Source organism: Prosopis cineraria, unplaced genomic scaffold (genome assembly GCF_029017545.1).
Source record: "Prosopis cineraria cultivar Desert tree isolate PC_DT_omini unplaced genomic scaffold, ASM2901754v1 PC8, whole genome shotgun sequence".
Classification (NCBI taxonomy): Eukaryota; Viridiplantae; Streptophyta; class Magnoliopsida; order Fabales; family Fabaceae; genus Prosopis; species Prosopis cineraria.
The window spans coordinates 18,722,732-18,742,599 of NW_026555339.1; the positions used below are offsets into that span (position 1 = coordinate 18,722,732).

The 19,868-nt window shown below is 31.8% G+C and overlaps 1 protein-coding gene across 3 annotated transcripts in view; it reads right to left on the minus strand.

Annotated features, from left to right (window-relative positions):
• Nucleotides 1-10,722: 10,722 nt before the first annotated feature.
• Nucleotides 10,723-19,868, minus strand: part of LOC129317014 (disease resistance protein RUN1-like) — a 31,840-nt gene continuing 22,694 nt past the window's right edge. Inside the window, exons 2-5 of one of the 3 annotated variants that reach the window (XM_054961317.1) lie at nucleotides 14,750-15,857; nucleotides 14,583-14,633; nucleotides 12,350-12,544; nucleotides 10,723-11,420 (exon numbers count right to left, since the gene is read on the minus strand). In XM_054961317.1, coding sequence (XP_054817292.1) covers nucleotides 12,350-12,544; nucleotides 14,583-14,633; nucleotides 14,750-15,857 — 1,354 coding nt within the window. In that variant the 3' untranslated portion in view covers nucleotides 10,723-11,420. Of the gene's footprint in view, nucleotides 11,421-12,349; nucleotides 14,556-14,582; nucleotides 14,634-14,749; nucleotides 15,858-19,868 lie in introns of those variants that run through there. The other 2 variants (XM_054961318.1, XM_054961316.1) reach the window with 2 other exon arrangements.

A 19,868-nucleotide genomic window follows, 5' to 3' on the forward strand; every position in this document is an offset into this window, starting at 1 on the left:
TGGGTGAAGCTCTTTTCCCTTTTTCATGCTGTCCGTGAGTCGTGTGTGTGAGGCAGCTACTACTATGCATTGATCAAGGTAAGATGTGTGATTTACTCTTCTTTCTTCATTGGCCGAGAGTGTGCTCTGTTTCTCCATATTGTTGTCTTAAGGTTGTAGAAATAATTAGGTATTGTTTGGATTGGATACTATTTTAGTATATGCTGAGCTGAAATTTGGTAAAGAAATTAGAAGATGGAAACTGATGGTTTTGCTTGGATGCTTGCCTCATGATTTAGTAATGGTACATGTTTTTATAGTAATTGTAAATATACTTGAAAGATTTGTGGGTGAAAATAAAATTATTAAATTTTATAATAGAGCCTAGAGAAATTATAGATATTACTTAAGGAAGTACATTTTTTTTTTCTGCCACACAAGTTGTAAGGTTGAATTGCTCATTAAAATTGTGTAGCACCAAGAGGAAAATTACTAGACTGTATAATAATTAAGATTTTTGTTAAGTATGGAATAAATGTTATGTTGATATTTGAAATGGAATGTTGCCAAGTATGGGTAAACTACTTAATAGAAGTTATTGGCGGGTTCAGTGAGAATTTAAGGGATTAATAAGGAATTTAAAATGTCATCAAAGAGCTTTAATATTAATTTAGATTGATTATTATGGAAAAATAAATAAATAAACAAATAAAATAAAAATATTTATAAATGACATGAGGATTGTTTGGTTATGTGTTAGATTAATTTGGGACATCATTGAAGTAAGTAAGAAGTTGAGGGAGTCTAACTATAAGATTTTGAAAACTAAGGTGAATAGGTAGTGTTCCAAATCAATTTCTAGTTGAATGTTTTTAAAACTCTTTATTTAAATTTTATTATTGGTTCTCTATAAATTATACAAATATTCTTGTTAATCTTACTTTTCTAATAATAATTGTTTAATTTATGAACATGTGCTAATTTTATTAAGGATTTATATTTTTGAGAAACAATGAGTGAGACAAGTATACAACAACTGGTATTATTCCTCATAGGCAGCTTAATTAATTAATTTTATGTTAAATAATTTTTTTTTTTGCAATGATTCATGTATGGAAAAGATGATAATATATTTGGATATTAAAAAATGATAGTCAGATTGTAATTGATAATAAAGATTTTGAAATTATTTTTCTTACTCCATATACGCTTGATTTTAATGAGGGGGGTTGAGTTCAGAATGCTGGATGCTAACGGTAGTTTCGTTAATCCTTGATGCGCTATAGTATACCTAGCTAGCAAGGTGTTTGTAGAAGGTACTAGCCTCGTGTGTGGGCCAATGCATGTGAAATGAAGGCATGGATATTCATAAGTATTGTACTCACCTTTGTCGCGTGGCCTATGCTGCGCTTGATTATTTTGGTACTTTAAGATGCGCTTAATTAGTTATTTATTTTCGTGGACTGTATATGCACGCTTGTTATTCATTTTAATTAAGCCCTCCTAAATTTAAATTAAAATTTGTTATTCATCTATTAATTTTCTGAAAGTACTTTATTGAATGGCACTATTAATGCAAATGTTTATATTTTATGAATTGCACCAATTTTTAAACGTTTAGATGATACTAATAGCATTTGTTTAATTTCATAGTTATATTATGGATAAAACTCACTATTTATTACTGCTTTAAGTATATATTTCATTATTTCATTAAGTCATTTTGAATTAAGTTTATTAATTACTCTTTTCATAATTTCTATAAAATTTATAATTTTGACTAGAATGCTATTCACTAGAAACTTCTTTGGCCTTAGATATTGTGCATGACCCTACATCTCTTGTGGATCATTGAGAGACCCTATTACTTTTTGGGAAGAGGAAGCACATGATAATTATTCTTTTTGGTGAAACTTTATACTATCTTTTGTAAATTGTAAGTTAGCACTCCACATACACTATAATTAGGTCCTAATCTTATTTTATTATTATATAAATTACTGGAATGGAGCTAGTCTCGCTAATTTAGTTGACAGGTTTTGTTATTGTGAAAATTTAGGGAGGCTTAAATTATAGGGGAGACTTTGTAAAAATTTCTAAAAAACTTTTAAAACTTTACGAACTTTATTATTATATATAACTTACATATATCAATATTTTAACTTAATTTCTAGTTAATCAAGGCTTATGAAATATGAGTTCACCTCATATTCCACAGTGGTCATACATTTAGTATCGGGATGTGACAATCAACGGCTTTTTTTTTACAAAGGAATCATAGTCTTTTGTAATTATATATATGTGTGTGTATATATATATATATATATTAAATAAAATTAATTTAAGCATTCCCATGCCATACCAAACATGCTTTTTTAAAACATATTCCCACTCTCAATGCCAGTCTCACTCCCATTCCCATTCCCTTAAAATCTATCATTTGTACCAAACAAGGCCTTGTGATTCAAGTAGAAAGAAATTTGTATATTATATATATATATATATATATATATTTTGTTGATTTAGGCAGCGATTCCGACTAAAAGAAAATTAAAAGAATCGCTTTCAGAATTTATGATACAAATGTTTTGCATTTAGCTTTGGTTTGGTTTGGTTTGATAGAAAATATTCTCTCTGTTAAAAATATAAAGTATTTTTAATCGAATGTCACTCTCAATAAAGTAGTTGTTTATCTTCAAACTTTTCACTTTAAAAAATATAAAGTGATTTATTCAATAGGGGCACTTTTGAAAAAAGGATAATGATTAGACTTTAAAAGACTAAAAATGCCTTACATTTTCTAACATCAAACCCTTAGAAAAATGCTTTATATTTTTGAACGAAGGGAGTAGTTGTTACTTGTTATTATTCTTGATTTGGATCTTTTTATTTTCTTGTTTAAGTTACAAATTGCCATAAGAATCAATTAATGTATCATAATTAACACAATTCACCCTTCATATCCTTGATTAATATCATCTGATACATTATTATTTTTTTAATTTGCAAAAATGGAGTGAGTATCTCGAAATCCCATGTCCATGTTCAAATTTGTTGTCAATGTGGTTATATTGATAGGTGATTTGTAAGTATCCTAGTAAGTGATCTTTGAAGTCGGAGGCATATCCTCCCCTTAGTAAGTCTTGAGACCAATTCATTTAAATTTTTTATTTAAAAATTTTAATTTCTTAGAAGAAATCGGAACATTAAATGAAAAATAGACCAAAGAAACTGAAATAAAAGACTTGGGGAAATCTAAAAACTTCGTGAGAATTGAAGTTGCAAATCCTAAAAAGGTATCATATCCTAATATTTTTTAAAAATTGTATACTACTAAAAATGACTAGAATTATTTATAATATATCAATATGTATATATATGTAACTATTAAACCATAATATAAATATAAACTATATATATTGATATATTGACGATTGATTTGAATAAAAAAATAGCATAAATCATAATAAAACAAAACAAAAAGAAAGAACGAAATATTGAGATTGCCAAAAGAAGCAGAGGAATTGATTTTTGACCAAACAAATAAAAAAATGCAAATAAAAACATACTTTTTTATATTAAAAAAAGTTCACCACCAGGTCCGGACATTGAAAATATATTTCTTATTTCAGGAGTATTATAGAGCCCAATCTAGCAACAGATGGGCCGAAGTCTGATTTAACTTAAATTTTTTTTTACGAAACGGGAGAAGCAGCAAGTTTGAGACCACTCTGAAGAAGCTAGAACGAAGCCGGGAGAAGAGATCAGAGAGGCTTGGAGTTAGCTTCCAAGGTAAGATTCTGAGTTTTCGCATACTTATTTTGATTCCCTATTTCCGTTACAAATTGTAGCTGAAGTAAGAAGGACGAGGAAGTAAAGGTGGTCTGAATTGGGAATTTAGCTCATGGTCTTTTGTAGATTTTGGTTGTAGCAGGTATATCGTCCCCTTCTTCATTCATCTTGATTGAATTGTGATTAGGAGGAAACAGTTTCGTGATGATCTTCGTATAGTGTTAATATCTTTTTAAGTTCAATATTCTAGTATGATTTAACCTGAACGGGTGCCGAAACTTAATCTCGAGTGTGCTATTGCACAAAGTCCTGGACTTGCTGTGCAATTGCTTGTAACATGTTCTAATTGGATCCTTCTATGCCAAATCATGAGTTCAAGGTGATGCTTACATTTCTATGGTTCATATGATTTAACCTAGCCTTCCGAACAAACTTTATGCTAAAATGCTGAGCAAATGTTTGTCTGATAGTTCGTAATATAATATAATTTTTTGCTTTCTAGGTGACTTTGTGGCAGCTTCCTATGGCAATGCCTTACTAATCACTGTTGACTGCTGCTGCTATAGAGTTAGAGTGTTTTCGCTCCTTTTATTTTATCTTTCTAAAGACTTATAGTGGTTTCAGATTTCTCATTCTTGAAAATCTAGCTGTGAATTTCCCATAGACTTGCCTTCCATACTATATTCTTGAATTAATAGGGCATTGGTGGTGATGGTGACCATGGTTAGAGCATTGGTGAGCTTAGTACTTAACACCCCCCCAAACCAATACCCTTTAACCGTGGTCTAATGAGCATGGGCTAATGATTGTCCGTGTTAAGCTTGAGGAAATGATCCTTGGCTCCGGTTTTGCATGTGAATAGCACGGAATATGCACATATCCCATGTCCCTTAAAACTTGGTAGGAGAAACTCTTAAATTAATAATTTGAATACATTAATAGGAATTTTAGCAAAATTCCCTTTGTAAATAAGACCTCTAGAAATTTTTATAGTGGTAATTTGCAATATCAAGTCAGATGTATAATTTTAAACTCTTATAATATTAATTTTTTCATGGATTATATATGAGAAAAACATTACAAACTATCCAATTATTAGATAGACATACAAATTATAAAGGAAAAATAATGCAAAATTGCAATATCAGCACAATAAAAATAATAAATTATATTGTGGTTTAGAAAGAAGATATCTCAACAATTATGGGGTATTGGACTTGATCGACTGTGATGGCTTCCCTACGAGAGTGAAAACAAAACAAAGCAAAAAAGATATGTGGATAAGTCAAAGAAAAGAGATAAAAGATAGAGAGAGGAAGGCCACCATAATTTTGGGCATTTGAGAATTCATTATAAATTCTTTAGTCTTTATTTTTATAGTTCTAAACTCATCTTATTAATTAATGTTGAAATTTATTTTATGTAAATATTTTTCATTTGTATTAATTAATATTAAAAACTAATTTTATTTTATGTTACAAAAATACACTGTGCAATGGGATACCATGCTAATTTAACCAACAATAGCCCATTTAACACATTTATATGCCATTATAGCCTAAAGTTCTCCTATCAAACATTTTATCAAAACACCTCATGTGCATTCAAAACCAAACTATACAACAACTATCTTACTCTTTAAATTTCTTACACAGCAATTTCCAAACATATATACAAATTTACTATGCTTATTAAACTCTTTCCTACTCCAAAATCAAGTTAAATGCCATGAAAACAGAACATAACCAATTATTCTTCTCGTGTAGCAACCAAATATGCTTGAGGAGTTGAAGTATAATTCCCTCAAATCCTCAATTTTTAGCTTACTTAGAATCCCGTTCTCTCTCTTACTCACACACAAAAGCTCGAACAGAAAGGAGAAGAAAAAAAAATAGAGAATCAAACATGTGCACACCATGCAGTAGGGAAGAACAAGAAGATAAAACCAAAGCTTCAAGACTCAAACCAGAACAAGACAAAGTGGAACAGGGGTAGAAACTCAGACGATACAATATGGGATGAAGAAAGAGAAATAAGAATCTGGTGGTTGCCTCCGGCAACAGCAAACTCGGCTCCTCTGTGCACACCCTCACCGGCGATGAGAAGAGGAAGACAGTGATGAGAGAGGGAAAATGAAGAGTGAAGGTCTAAAACTGGTTTAATCAGGTGTTCTCTCCCTCTCCCTCCCTCCCTCCCTCCCCCTCTCTCTCTTAGAGTTGCAGGCACGTGCACGAAAATGGGGGAAAAATGGAGAAGGTCCGACGACACTGGTACTCCCAGTAGTGGTGATCAGAAAATTTCTCACTCACCCACTCAAACACACCGACGACAGAAGGGATGAGGATTAGCCGAGTAAGGTTTTGGCTCGCTCTCTCTTGTTTAGCTCCAGAACAAGGGAAAACAAAAGAACAAGTCGACAATGCTATGTGTTTTCTTTCTTTCTTTCTTCTCCTCCCTTTATTTTGTGGGGATGGGGGCATTTTAGTAATTTTCCCAATGCTGAATCATAAAATAAAATTGCTCCACTATCACCCCATGGATTTAACCACAGTTCCTCTTAATAAATTTATCTTGAAATTAATATAAATACTCTTATATTAATATAAATACCCTTATAATATCTTATCATAAATTTTAATTCTCACTAAAATTTTTGGGGTTATTACGACAAGTTGGAATTGGAATCCTAATATCATTAAAGATTAAAGAGAATATTTTTATAAAGACAGAGTATTTAAAAAATTATGTGGAAACATGGAATGTCCAAGAATTTCATTGAAAAAGGAATGATAGAAAGGAAAAATTAGTCATTCTAGGATGAACTAATTGAGTTATTAAGATTGCAAAATCTCACTCCTATTTGTTAAACTTCTCCAGGGGAGATAATAAGATGAAAGGAAAAGGGAAAGCTTTTGAGGCCAAGAGCTAAAGTTTTGCTGTTTGTAAAAGTTCTAGTTACCTTTTAGTGTAATGAAATAATTATCTTGCCAACCCTAGAGATTTTATGGCATATGTGGATTGTTTATCTTTTGTATGCGACCTTTTGTGTTTGACTTGGGCATTTTTGGCTGTTGATCCTTTATGTTTTGGAAAAAGGCCCACCATGCAAATGTGTGCATGTTGAGTTGATGATTAAATTACTTTAAAAGGTATTATAATTATGTATGTGATGTTGGAGTATGAATTATGATTGTTGAATGGTCAAGGTTAGTGGCTTGTATAAGGGAGACACTTGGTGGATGTGATGATTATTCTTGACAATTAATGTTGCTAGCCCTAGAGTGTCTGGGATCCTTGTTTGGAACTAGATTGAGGTGGAATCAAAGTCACTAGTTAGGGTGCTTAGTTATTTATATGAGGATACTTGGATCACCTCAATTAAATGCCTGATCTAAAAGTTAGGTATTTTGTGCTATCAAAACTAATGTTGTGTTGTTAAGTGCGCCTCGATGGGACATGTTGTTAGCTGCGGCCTCTTTGCCACAAGTCGCAAAAAACAAACATTTGGTTGTGATAGATGTGTTGCTTGGGGTTAGCTGAGGTGGAATATATCGTGGGCCATGACGAGTAGTTTCTGTGCTTCTACATGTAGCGAGTATGCCAATTAGTTGAAAATGACCTTTTGCCCTCTTTAACCTATTTTTAATTATCAACCTAGTTCCATATTTTTACAGTAATTTATACTCTAATTACCTAATACCTTTCAAGGGCCTTGACTTGTAAATTTTTTTATTTCTTTTAATAATTGTTTTAGTTTCTCATTGTTTTAACTGCTATCAAAGTAAATTACCAAACCTTTTCTTAACCAAGGTTGTTTCTTACATTTGTTGTTTGAATTAATTTTGTTAGTTGAGTTTAGTATGGATAATGATGAAGGTTATTACACTCTCTGCCCACATTTGCCCAGATATGGAATGTTGTATTTGTAACGACCCATGAACATAATATAGTTTTGATGAGTAAACTCTTGCACGCATGTTGCCAACGGACACAAAATGAAATGGTCTTTCTGCCATAACACCAAAAAATAGTTTTAAAGAGCAAAAAAAAAAAGACAAAAAATAGAAGAGAACAAAGAGAAAGCAAGAGGAAAGATTGTACATTGCTAGGGTATCAAGATTTCAAAGCTTGGGGAGCAATTTGTAGGTCCTTAACTACAAAGTGATCTAGCTCTCTTTTCTAACCATTAAGCTACAAAATCTTCAGATTTGGGGATATGAAATTCTAGGGTTCATATGGATTTCAAATTTAGGTGTTTTCCTACTAGTTAAATGGTTGTTTGATGACTTAGAAGGGTTAATCTACCCTAGTTTTTAAGTTTTAAATAATGGAAATTTCATTGGATGATTGATTTGAGGATTTGGAAGTTATGGTTTGAATGCTTTGGAGGTATAATGACTTTAGTGCTAATTAAGTTATTATTAAATGGATTAGGATTATTTACTGGAGGTTGAATGTGAATTTAAAATGGTTTAGAATGTTGGCTAGGTTTGAAATTTGTGACTTGGAGAAATTGGACGTCAGATACCAAAACTTCGATTTGGAAATTTATGTAACATAGAGGGTTGAGGAATAATTTGAGTTATAAAGGATTAATTGAGTTTGATATTGATAGGAATTTGATAGAAATTGGATTAGTTTAACCTTATGCCTGGTGTAGATGGAGAGAAAAGTAGAAAGAAAATAAGAAAGAATGAAAATTAAAAGGAGAAATTTCTAAGAAATAATTTTTTTTACTATTTTTGGGAGTTTTCTTTCCTAATTATCTTTTCTCCATATTTTTCTCCTCATCTAAACAAAGAGCTAAAGTTTTCTCAAGGGAAATAGTGTTAGAAATAGCAACACACCCAAAAGAATAGTGAATTAAATATTTATCAAATTTTTTGTATTTTAAAATTTTTTAAATTAAAACAAAATATGAAAGAATAGTTAAATGATTAAGTTAAATCCAATTATGAAACTCCTTTAAAAGAATGCTAAAACAATTTCACATTCAAAGGGAGTAATAAAGCTTGAAATAAATTTTCTTAAGAATGCTAGCATCCTTGTTAGGCACGATCATTATGACCTCTCAATAACGAGCACGATCGCAACTTTACACCCTATCGCATCATCATGGTCATAATTGATGGGACGACAAATGTCCCTGCACCACTATACTTGGTGGAGCGTAGTTGGATAAAAATTCACAGCTCATATAATATTCATTCCAATCCTATTATATCATAACCAAATCCATCATGGCCAATAATCATGTCACATCATCCATCCAAATTTCATTATGACAATATTAATTCCAATATAATTATATTGTCAATCATTGGATCAACATTTTTTTAATGTTATACTATCAATCATATTCTATATCACTTTTAAATTGGATTATATGATGAATAATGCCAATTAGTCATATTATAAAACCATAAATATGCATGTATGCTAATACATAGTGATGGAATTAAATAGTGTGGGGAAAATTTTTACTTAAAATAAATATTAATTATTCTTAAAAATATCAGTTTGAACATTAAATTACATTAGAGGTAAAAATTTGTTAAAATTAATTACCAAAGAATAAGGCATAAAAAATATTCCCCCTTCAAACATGTAAGGCATTTTTTGAGGATTTTGATGTTAAAAAATGTAAGACATTTTTAGTCTTTTGAGGTATAATCATTGCTTTTTAAAAAAAAAATGCTCTTATTAATAGTGACTTTATATTTATTATAGAGTGTTTAATAAGGATAAATATGAAAAGATATGGTTAGTTTGAAAGTAAGTAATTACTTTATTAGAGGTAAAATTTAATTAAAAATGTCTTATATTTTTTAACAGGGGAAGTAACATTATAATGATGTATTAAATAAAATTGTCTAGATATAAATAAAATATATTTGTCTCTTGTGCTATAGAGGAATTTTGTATTTGAACAAATAAAGAAATTAACTTTTTAAATTATCAGTTCCTCCACTCTATTACAACATATAGATTATATCTGAGTTAATTAAATTTTTTAAGGATTTGCGAGACTTTTAAGAGGACACATGAATTTTTTCTTTTTGGGATGGGGCAATTAAAAATTTTCGAGGGGGCCATAGAAAATGTTTTGGGTCATTTTGTATTTTTTTTATTTTTTATATTGTGGGGGCACTTACCCTTATGAACCACCAAGCAGGTCCGTGCCTGCTAATGTAATAAGTGCCCTAAGTTACCAAAATCTTTTTTGTTAAAAAGGGCACAACACAATTCGAGAATCAAACCAAACCAATTTAATCACAAACCATTTGCCTTAAAAGAACAACCATTATCTCAACAACAATAAAAGTTCTTCCAAGAAATATAACCAATACCAAACATAGCCCAAAATCCACATATTAGAGTCCAATCTCCAAATATAAAATCATAATCAAATGGCCAATCCAATCTCACCACATTGATTCCATACACTTAAAGGATATCAAAAGATGGGGAACCAATCCAAGTCAAACAATCTGATTTAATGTCAAAAGTTCAAGTTGCCACACAGCCCAGACATAAACCAAACCACATCAAAAATTAAGTCCTAAACCATAAGATTATTGTAGGATGACACAAAAAGAAATTCAGAATTAGAGTAAGAGGATATCATAGTCATCCTGAAACATTTCTTTCAGGCATTTTTTTTTTGAAAAGTACCTATGCTTCATCTAAGAGATTGAATTTCAAATATATTATTATTATTCCTTAAAATTTAACTGTTTACAACTATCTTTAAAGGCATTTTGCCTTTTGACAATTCAATTTAAAATATAATATTCCTTGAAATTATATTGTCAATTAAACTTTAGTAATCATCAATAAAAAATATAAAGCTCTTTGCATCTTTGGAATCCATTTGGCCTGAATTATAAAATCTGATTATTAAATATGTTAGCCCCTCTTATTATTATCAAGTATTTCACTTTTGGAACCATTTGGCAGTGCTACACCCTACACATCATCAACCATATCAACTAAAGTTGTAACATTTTCAATCCATAGAATTATATATAGAAAACCAATTACCAACAAATTTGTAATTTTACACTTATAGTGACTTCACACAATTAAGTTTCCTGTTTTTTTCTTTTTGGTTTTAAGAATATGAAAAACAGGGGAGGAGTAGATAACCATATGCTAAGAAGTTTCTTTTGTTTCCATATACCTTTTCCTGGTGAAGCGACAGCCCACTTGACAACATCGTTCCCCATATTTAGGATTCCTAAATTCACACATTTTAATAGTTCTAACTTGCAGGCGAATGAAATTCAATAATGAATACTGCAAAATTCGTCCCTATGTTAGCACTTTTGAAGTTGTATCACTAGTTATATGTACATAAGGATGTAGAGAGACTTGAAAGTAAGGTTCAACTTTGGCCATGAGATTTTGCTGGTCTTGCTTCCCCTACTTACAAACAGTTATTGTCTTGTATAGGTTCATGCCTATTCATATCAATATTGTTATATTATATATACATAACCACAACTTGATAGCTGTAGACATTTTAGTTTCTACAGAGAAATAAGATTAAGTAAAGTGGTGTCACCATTCATTATTCTTCCATGTCATCTTTTTCCTAACCTTCTCTCATCTAGTCTACATCATTCAGCATCTTCAGAGCTTCAAGACTACAAAAGTTAACATATTAAATATGTTAAAATCTATAGAGTATATACCAAGACAAGCCCAACCCTTGCAAAAAGAATTCCACAGAATTCCAATTAATCCCCAAGAAATAGGTTGCATAAAAATAAAGTAATCAGTGGTCTTGGGTTGGAGTCAATAATTTTCTTTCATATTTCATCCTAAAAGTTTCTCTAAGAAATTAGATCATTTCTAATAAGAAAACTTGTAAAGAACTTATGGAAAAGGATCAATCTATGTACTTCACTTTGCAAACAAGTTCCTTTGATAACTTCATCATTCAAATTAGCATTCATCAACTTTGCAACAAGACGCAAGGAAATCAAGTAATGTACAAGACAAAACAATAATCTCTGACCAATGAAACCTAACAACAACAACAAACATCATCCTACCAGGTGACATGGATTGCACGACACTAACGAAACTGAAACTAGGGGAAAAAACAAAGTGAAAAAAGCCATGCTTCTAATCATTTGAGTTGATCATTATTTTTCCTAAGGAAACTTCTAGTCAAATTATATTTTTCTTAATGCTTATGACTAATCATATTTGATACACTGATATACCATCCCAAACAATACCTATTTATATATTTTCATGACTTCATGAAATAAATAATCAAACAAATGAAACATTGAGAGTTTACAAGAACAGATTAACACAAAATTGAGAAACACAACTAATGAACACTAAAATGCTGTAAAAGAACACAAATGAAAATATAATCAAAAGTGTCATTGAATTAAATTATCCATATCTATATCTTTCTTTCTGCTTGCTATCTGTAACTTGTGCTTAGAAGTTGAACAAAGAATCCATCATTTTATATGCGCATGCATGCATTTTATCTTCACTAAATAATATAAGTTTTAGAGTGAGAAGAAAATAAAGGGCTTAGATAGTGATCTACCTATCCTGAAAACCAATTAAGCTTTCTCCGTTGAGCTAAATATGTTTCTATTTCTTCATCATTGATAATGATTTCTTCTCGCAGATCTTTCCCTTCACGGTATCTCTTTCCATGACCAGAATTTTGAGAAAAGATTTCATTGATATCACTAGTGCTGCATTGTTGGATTGTTTTGAGCCATTCTTGCACATCTTCCTTGCATGTCACACGCCAACCACACTTGCTTATTAAAAACTTACCATGACCTCCTCCATCAACTTTCACATCCAATTCTTTTTCCATGTTAGCACGTAGGATTTTTTTAGTATAAAATATGAATTCAACCTTGCTGGAACTAACTGTAAAATTGCTTAAGGGCAAATACATGGTCAACATTTGATTGGAATGGCCTTCAAATTTAACACCCCATCCTATCTCTTTTTTAAAGAATTCATCCCCTGATGCTTTACAAGTCATCAAAAGGTCAAGATGGTAGACATCATCAAGGTCTATATCTTGAAGAACAACACAAAGAGAAATTCCCCAACTTTTACTTGAATCATGAAAATGAGTGATATCTACTTCTATTGAAACAATGGAATCAGCATCTATAAAATTTCCATTCTCATCATCATGACAAGTTTGCTCAAAAATTCGAACTACATGGTTATCTTGAAACCCAACAATTTTATCAAGAATTTGGAAGTCTTGATTGTGGAACCATGATGGGATCTCATTCCCTAGAATCCACCAGATAGCCAATTCTAAGTTGTATACACGACTTTGTGGAAAATATGCCATAGAAGCATTTGCAAATGCAATGCACTTCAGTAGCATCTCTGGAAATGATAATGGTTGTAATGAATGACAAGCAACTGTATCTATACGTTGTAAATTTGGTGGAAGGTCTGGCAAAAATTTAAGCCTTGGGCAGTGACTTAAATGAAGAGTATGAAGATGCAAAAGATTAGAGATACAACCAGCAGGTAGACGTGTGAAATTGTTTCCCAATAGACCAAGTGTAGTCAATGATGGTGAGAAACTAAGATCTTTAGGAATTGACCCATCGTTGAGATTACAGTTACACATGTGTAAAGTCTTCAATGAGGAAAGACATGAGAATAAAGATGAAAGTACCCAGTTATAAGCAGGTTCATTGCTTAAGTCATTTCTACTTAGACTAAGTAACTCTAGTGATGATAAACGACCAAGGTCATTTGGAATTGATCCAACTTTCAAATTGCAGTTATCTAAATACAATTCCTTTAATGACACTATACTTGAGATGAAAGAAGGAAACACCAATCTTGGGGGAGCTTCATTATCATACCCAAATATCTTTTGAATTGGGAAAAACAAGCTCCTTACCAATGTGTTGGATCTTAAACTTAGACCTTTACATCCTTTCAAATATAGTGACTTCAAATTTAGTAGGCCAATGATGGATGAAGGTACATCTTTGATAGCAGTTCCACTCAAATCAAGCTCCTCTAGGAACTTATTTTCATTCAGATTTTGTGGCAATGTAGAAAATTTTGAGCAACCTAAAATATTGAGAATTTTGAGAGATTTTAGGTTACAAGTAGACCTTGGAAGACAAATAAGGTTTTTGCAATTTTTGAGATCAAGGATAAACAAGTTGGTCATATTTTCCCCAAACTCAGGAAGCTTTTTAACTTTTGAGCAACCAGAAATGATCAATTTATTCAATGAATCCATTTCCATTCTAAGTGGAAGAGCCTTAAGATTCTTGCAATCTTTCAAGTTAAGTACAACAAGTTTCTTAAGTTGTCCAAGTGATGGGTGAACCTCAACAAGTTTTATGCAACCTTCAAGAACTAGTTCCTCAAGGTTAGGAAGCATCAAAAAATTAGGAGTTCTACTGAAATCTTCAGAATAACTTAGATCAATGAACTTCAACTTTTCTAACATCTGCTTAAAACAAGACAAGTGTACAATGTTTAGCATTGAAAAAACTAATAACAATATTAAGCTTATTTATGTGGCATTAAGAAAATTTTCTTACATGTTTTATCTCCCAAAGTTGTAAAATCTTGCCGTGATGCATTTTAAGGATTTCAAGCTGAGTTAAGTAAGCACCAGATGGAAGAGAACTCAAAGGATATGTTTTCCATTCTAGAATTTTTAAAGAACTAGGAAGGCATTTGAGACCATAAGGAAGGTGCACATCACATGATATGATCAATATTCTAAGATTATACATCAGAGAGAACACATTGGGATCCCAATTTACCTCATATGGCATAGTTGATTGAAGATGTATAACTTCCACCATATCAGAACCCTAAAAAAAAATAAACAAACAAATAAATAAGGATAAGGAATAACGATCAATACAAATTCAGCAATTACACAATAGAAAATTTTAATGCAACTCCAGAACATATATAAGCTACTTACTTTGTTATTTCTCATCATGTGATCAATATCTTCTACTAACCATAGCCTGCTTCTTTTTCCAGCATCATTGGGTGATTGCTCTAAAACAATAATTTTACCCATTTCTTGAAGGATATCATGCATACCCAAACAACAAGTACCATAATCAGAATAGTATTCAACTATCAAGCATTTTTCCACAAGTTCTCTTATTGCAAGTAATGGATAAAGGCCACATATTTCAAATATTTGCATAACTTGATCTTTGAGCATTCCCTTGAAAAAACATGCAATGTCCAAAAATATTTTCTTTTCCACATCACCTAATGCATCATAGCTTATTCTAAGTCTCTTTAGAATATTTCTTGGTGGAAACTTTTTAATTTTCTCCAAACCTACATTCCATTCAAGTTCACTTCTTCCACAAAAGTAAGAACCTAAGACTTCAAGAGTTAAAGGAAGACCTTCAGCATAGTGGATGACACTTTTACATAACTTGAAAAAATTTTCTTTAGGTCTATCCCTTTTAAAAGCCCTCTTGCAAAGAAGTTGAAAAGATTCATCATCATTTAATAATTTAGCCTTGTACGTTTCAAATTCTCCATGCACCATTAGTACTTGCATATTTCTAGTTGTCACAATAACCCTACTTCCAGAACCCAACCATGCTTTCTTTATTGAAAGGTTCTCTAGTTGGCTTATTTCGCTTACATCATCCAACACAACTAGAAGTTTCCTATTGCAGAACAAGTTTCTTATCAGATTCTTTCCTTCATATGCATCATCAACTTCTAAGTCTCTTATCTTGAGCTTGGAAAGAAGTTTTCTTTGCAAGCCAACAAAACCATTAGTCACATAGCTTTCTTTTACATTAGTAATAAAACAACTAATGTCAAACTGGTGACGTATTTTCTCATAAATAATTCTTGCAAGAGTTGTTTTTCCTATACCACTCATACCCCATATTCCTATTAAGTGAATATCAACCAATCCAATTCTTAAAAGTGTATTCACTTCTTCTATCCTGGAGTTAATGCCAACAAGCTCATCATGGAAACAATATGGTAATTTAGGTTGTAGCTTTGCCCATATTTCTTTAGTAATTTCTTCAATGAGTTTTGTCTCTAGCCTAAATAGAGGAAATGAATAATCAAGGGTTATTTTGTATATCCAAAGAAAATGACAACCTAGCTACTATAAGAGCAAATTCAAGTTGTCATGATTTTTAAATTTGGTGATCAAGGGAAAAGCATATTGATATAAATAATGCCCTAAAGAAACTACATCAATAGTTTGCTAACTTTAGTTGGTAAGACCTAGACATATTGTATAATTGACTTAATATTTTATTTTAATAAAACATAGTTTGTTTCCCTTCAGGGCTTTAAGTTTGGGTGTTTTTAGGTATATATCCAACTCAATAATATCAATACTAGATTGTTTTTCAGTAGTAATAGCAACACCAACAATAAAAATAATAATGGCAACTAGGAAATAGAATTATTAGCTATGGAAGATAGGAAAAGTCACCCCATATCAAGAAGATTAAGAGCAATCAGTTGATGAAAAGAATATATATATATATATTGGTTCAAAAACTAAATGAAAAAGATACTCTAGTTTATTGCTTCAATCTTATATGTCAATACAAGAAAAACAAGGTCCTATTTATACTGCTCTAAGTCTTACACTAAAAATAGGGAAATAAATAGTAAACTACAAATGCATTTTATTTGCATTAATGGTAGTGTTGCAATGGATGTGAATGAACACATTTTATTTATCTTCCCTTCACTATTGTCATTCCATTTCATCTTCCTCAAGTTTCATGGAACTCACCCTTAAGTCAAGTTCAACATTATCATCAATGTAAAGAGATTAATCAGCAACATTGAAGGTGGTAAACACTTCATAAGAACCAGGAATTTCCACCTTATAAGCATTATTATTAATATTTTACACATTCTTGAATAGACCATCACCTCTTGGGGATAGCTTAGTGTATGGTTGTTTAGGACAACATTCCTTTCTCATATGTATCCAAACTAAGTCTCCCACATTAAAAGTTTGATATTTTCAATGCTTGTCACGTTGAGTTTTATATCTCAAGTTCTTCTATATTCATTCACGAAGTTGTTCACGCAACTTCTTGATTTCCTTAGCCCTTTAATCAGCATCAGAACTATATTGTTGCTTGACAAGTAACAGCGTCAAGTCTAGTGGACTAAGAGGATAAGCACCGTAAACAACTATAAAGGGGAACTTCCTAGTTGTTTGGTTAATAGAGTTATTGTAGGAAAATTTAACTTAGGCAAGAATGAGATCCCACTGCTTCAAATTCTTTCCCATGAAACTGTGAAGAAGATTACCACAAATCTTATTTACAACTTCAGTTTTACCAATTGTCTAGGGATTACTAGCACAACTAAACTAGATTTTAATCGCCACCTTTTTCCATGTCCTCCAAAAGTGGCTAAGAAACTTAATATCACAATTAGAGGTGATGGTATTGGGAATGCTATGGAGATGAACAATCTCTTTAAAGTACAAACCTACTACTTGAATGGCATCATTTGTCTTTTGGCATGGAATGAAGGTTATGTTTGAGAATTGATCCACGACTACTATGATGGAATCTTTATATCTCTGAGTCCATGGTAAACTAAGAATAAAATCCATGCTCACATCTTCCAATGGTGCTTTTGGAACTGGCAGCAGCATGTATAATCCCATGTTTTGACTCTTGGCCTTAGCAAATGACATACATCTTTATATATGATAACTGACATCTCCTTCAAGCCTCAGCTAATAGAATTATCTTTGACTAGATCAACTATTTTGTCTCTACCGAATTGACCAGCTAGTCTTCTATCATGAGCTTCTTAAATTATGGCTTCTTTCAAGGAACATCGTGGAATGCATAGTGTTTTGCCTCTAAATAAAAACCCATCATGTCTGTAAAATTAATGAAAAGATTGATTTATATTTGCTTCCTACACTCTTCAAAAATCAGGATCATCTTGGTCTAGCTCTTTGACAAGTTCAAACCTAACAACTTTAGCCTGCATTGTTGTGAGCAACACATGTCAACGACTAAGCACACTAACTATGTAACTTAAAGTTCCAGCCTTATGCTTAATAAGGAATGGATAAGATCATAAGAGTTCAATCCAATAAGTATGCTTACGGCTGATCTTTTACTGAGAATTCAAATACTTAAAGGCCTTATGATTAGAAAAGAGTATAAACTCTTTGTTCAGGAGATAGTAACTCTAATGTAAAGAGCTCGGACAATGGCATAAAATTCTTTGTCATAGGTAGAATGCCTAAGCATCACAACTAACTTTAAATACTTGATCAAAATTAGGAAGAGGTAGGACAAGAGCATAAATTAACTTTTTCTTAAGCTTCTTAAAACTTTTTTGAGCTTGCTCTGTCCACCAAAATTTATCTCCTTTGGTATAATTTATAAGTGGTGCAACAATAGAGTTAAAATTACATATGAACCTCCTATAGAAAAAAAGCTAATTCATAGAAGCTTCAAACCTCCTGAATAGATCTAGGAATTGGCTAGTTATTAATGGCTACAACTTTGATTGGATTAACTTAAACACCCTCTATAGTAATGATATAACCTAAGAATATAACTTCACTGGTAAAAAAGGTGCACTTCTTGGGATTAGCATAAAGCTTCTATTTTCACAAGGCTTACAAGACTTACCGTAAGTACCCTAAGTGTTCATCTTGACTCTTATTGTAAATAAGAATGTCGTCAAAGTAAAAAAATAACAAATTTGCTAATAAAGGGTCTCAATACCTGATTTATCAAGTGTATAAACGTGCTAGGGGCATTTGTCAACCCAAAAAGGTATCATATTCCACTCATACAAGCCATCTTTGATCTTAAAAGCAGTCTTCCACTCATCTCCTAGCAGAATTCTGATTCGGTGGTATCCACTACGAAGGTCAATTTGGAAAAGATAGTGGCACCATGCAATTGGTCTAACATATCATCGAGCCAAGATATCAGAAGCTGATACTTGATAGTGATCTTGTTAACAGCTTGGCAATCAATGCACATTCTCCAACAGGTATATTACAAGAGCTTACACTTTCTCAAACTAACCATTTTTTCAACATCTCTACAACTTGCCATTAGACTTTGGCATGTTCCTAGGGACTCATTCTGTAAGTAGGCTTCTTAGGAATAAATTCTCCTAAAATAAGGCCAATAACATACTGTATGTCTTGCATAGGTGGCAACCCTAGTGCTATCTCATCAGACATCACATATGAAAATTTAGACGATAAAGGCATGACTCCTGGAGGATTGGTAGACTTATTGTTTACCTTAAGCACTATAATGAGAATCATCATTTCGGTTTTAGACTTTGGCACCTTGAACTCCTCCTTGGTCATCAAAGACACCAATAGCTTAGATTCCCTTAAAGATTGGCTAATCTTATTGAGTGATAGAGGCATTAATATGAACTTAACACCATCTTTCATGAAAGAATCAGTATTTGTACTCCCGTTACACATACATAGCATGTCGATCATATTGCCATGGTCTCCCCAAAAGAATGTGGCATGCATCCATGGAAACAACATCACACAAAACTTCATCACAATACCTATTCCTAATAGAAAAATTCACAAGGCATTGTTTAAAAACTTTTACTCCATTTCTCCTTATCAAGCTAGTGAAGCTTGTAAGGATGTGGATGGTCTTACATTGGCAACTTCAATTTCTCCACCATGTAGTTAGACATAACATTTTTATAGCTTTCATTATTAATGATGACATTATAAACTTTTTTTTAGGTTGTGCAATGAATGTGAAAAATGTTGTGTTGTAGCCAAGGTTCTTCCTTAACTACAATTATATGCAGACTTTGTCTAATCACCAATGTTTCACCTTGATTTGTAGGCATAACTTCTTCATCATATACTAGATCAATTTCATAAGACTTAATCTCCTCCTTATTTTCTTAAGTGCTTCAAACACTTGTTGTAATATCTAGAAAATCTAAAACTCAATTAATTAAGTTAATGAGCATAATTAGTAAATTGATTAGATGTGTGGCTAGAGGGGTCTAATAAGTGTATTTGATTATAATTTCAACCCTAAATGTGGGTC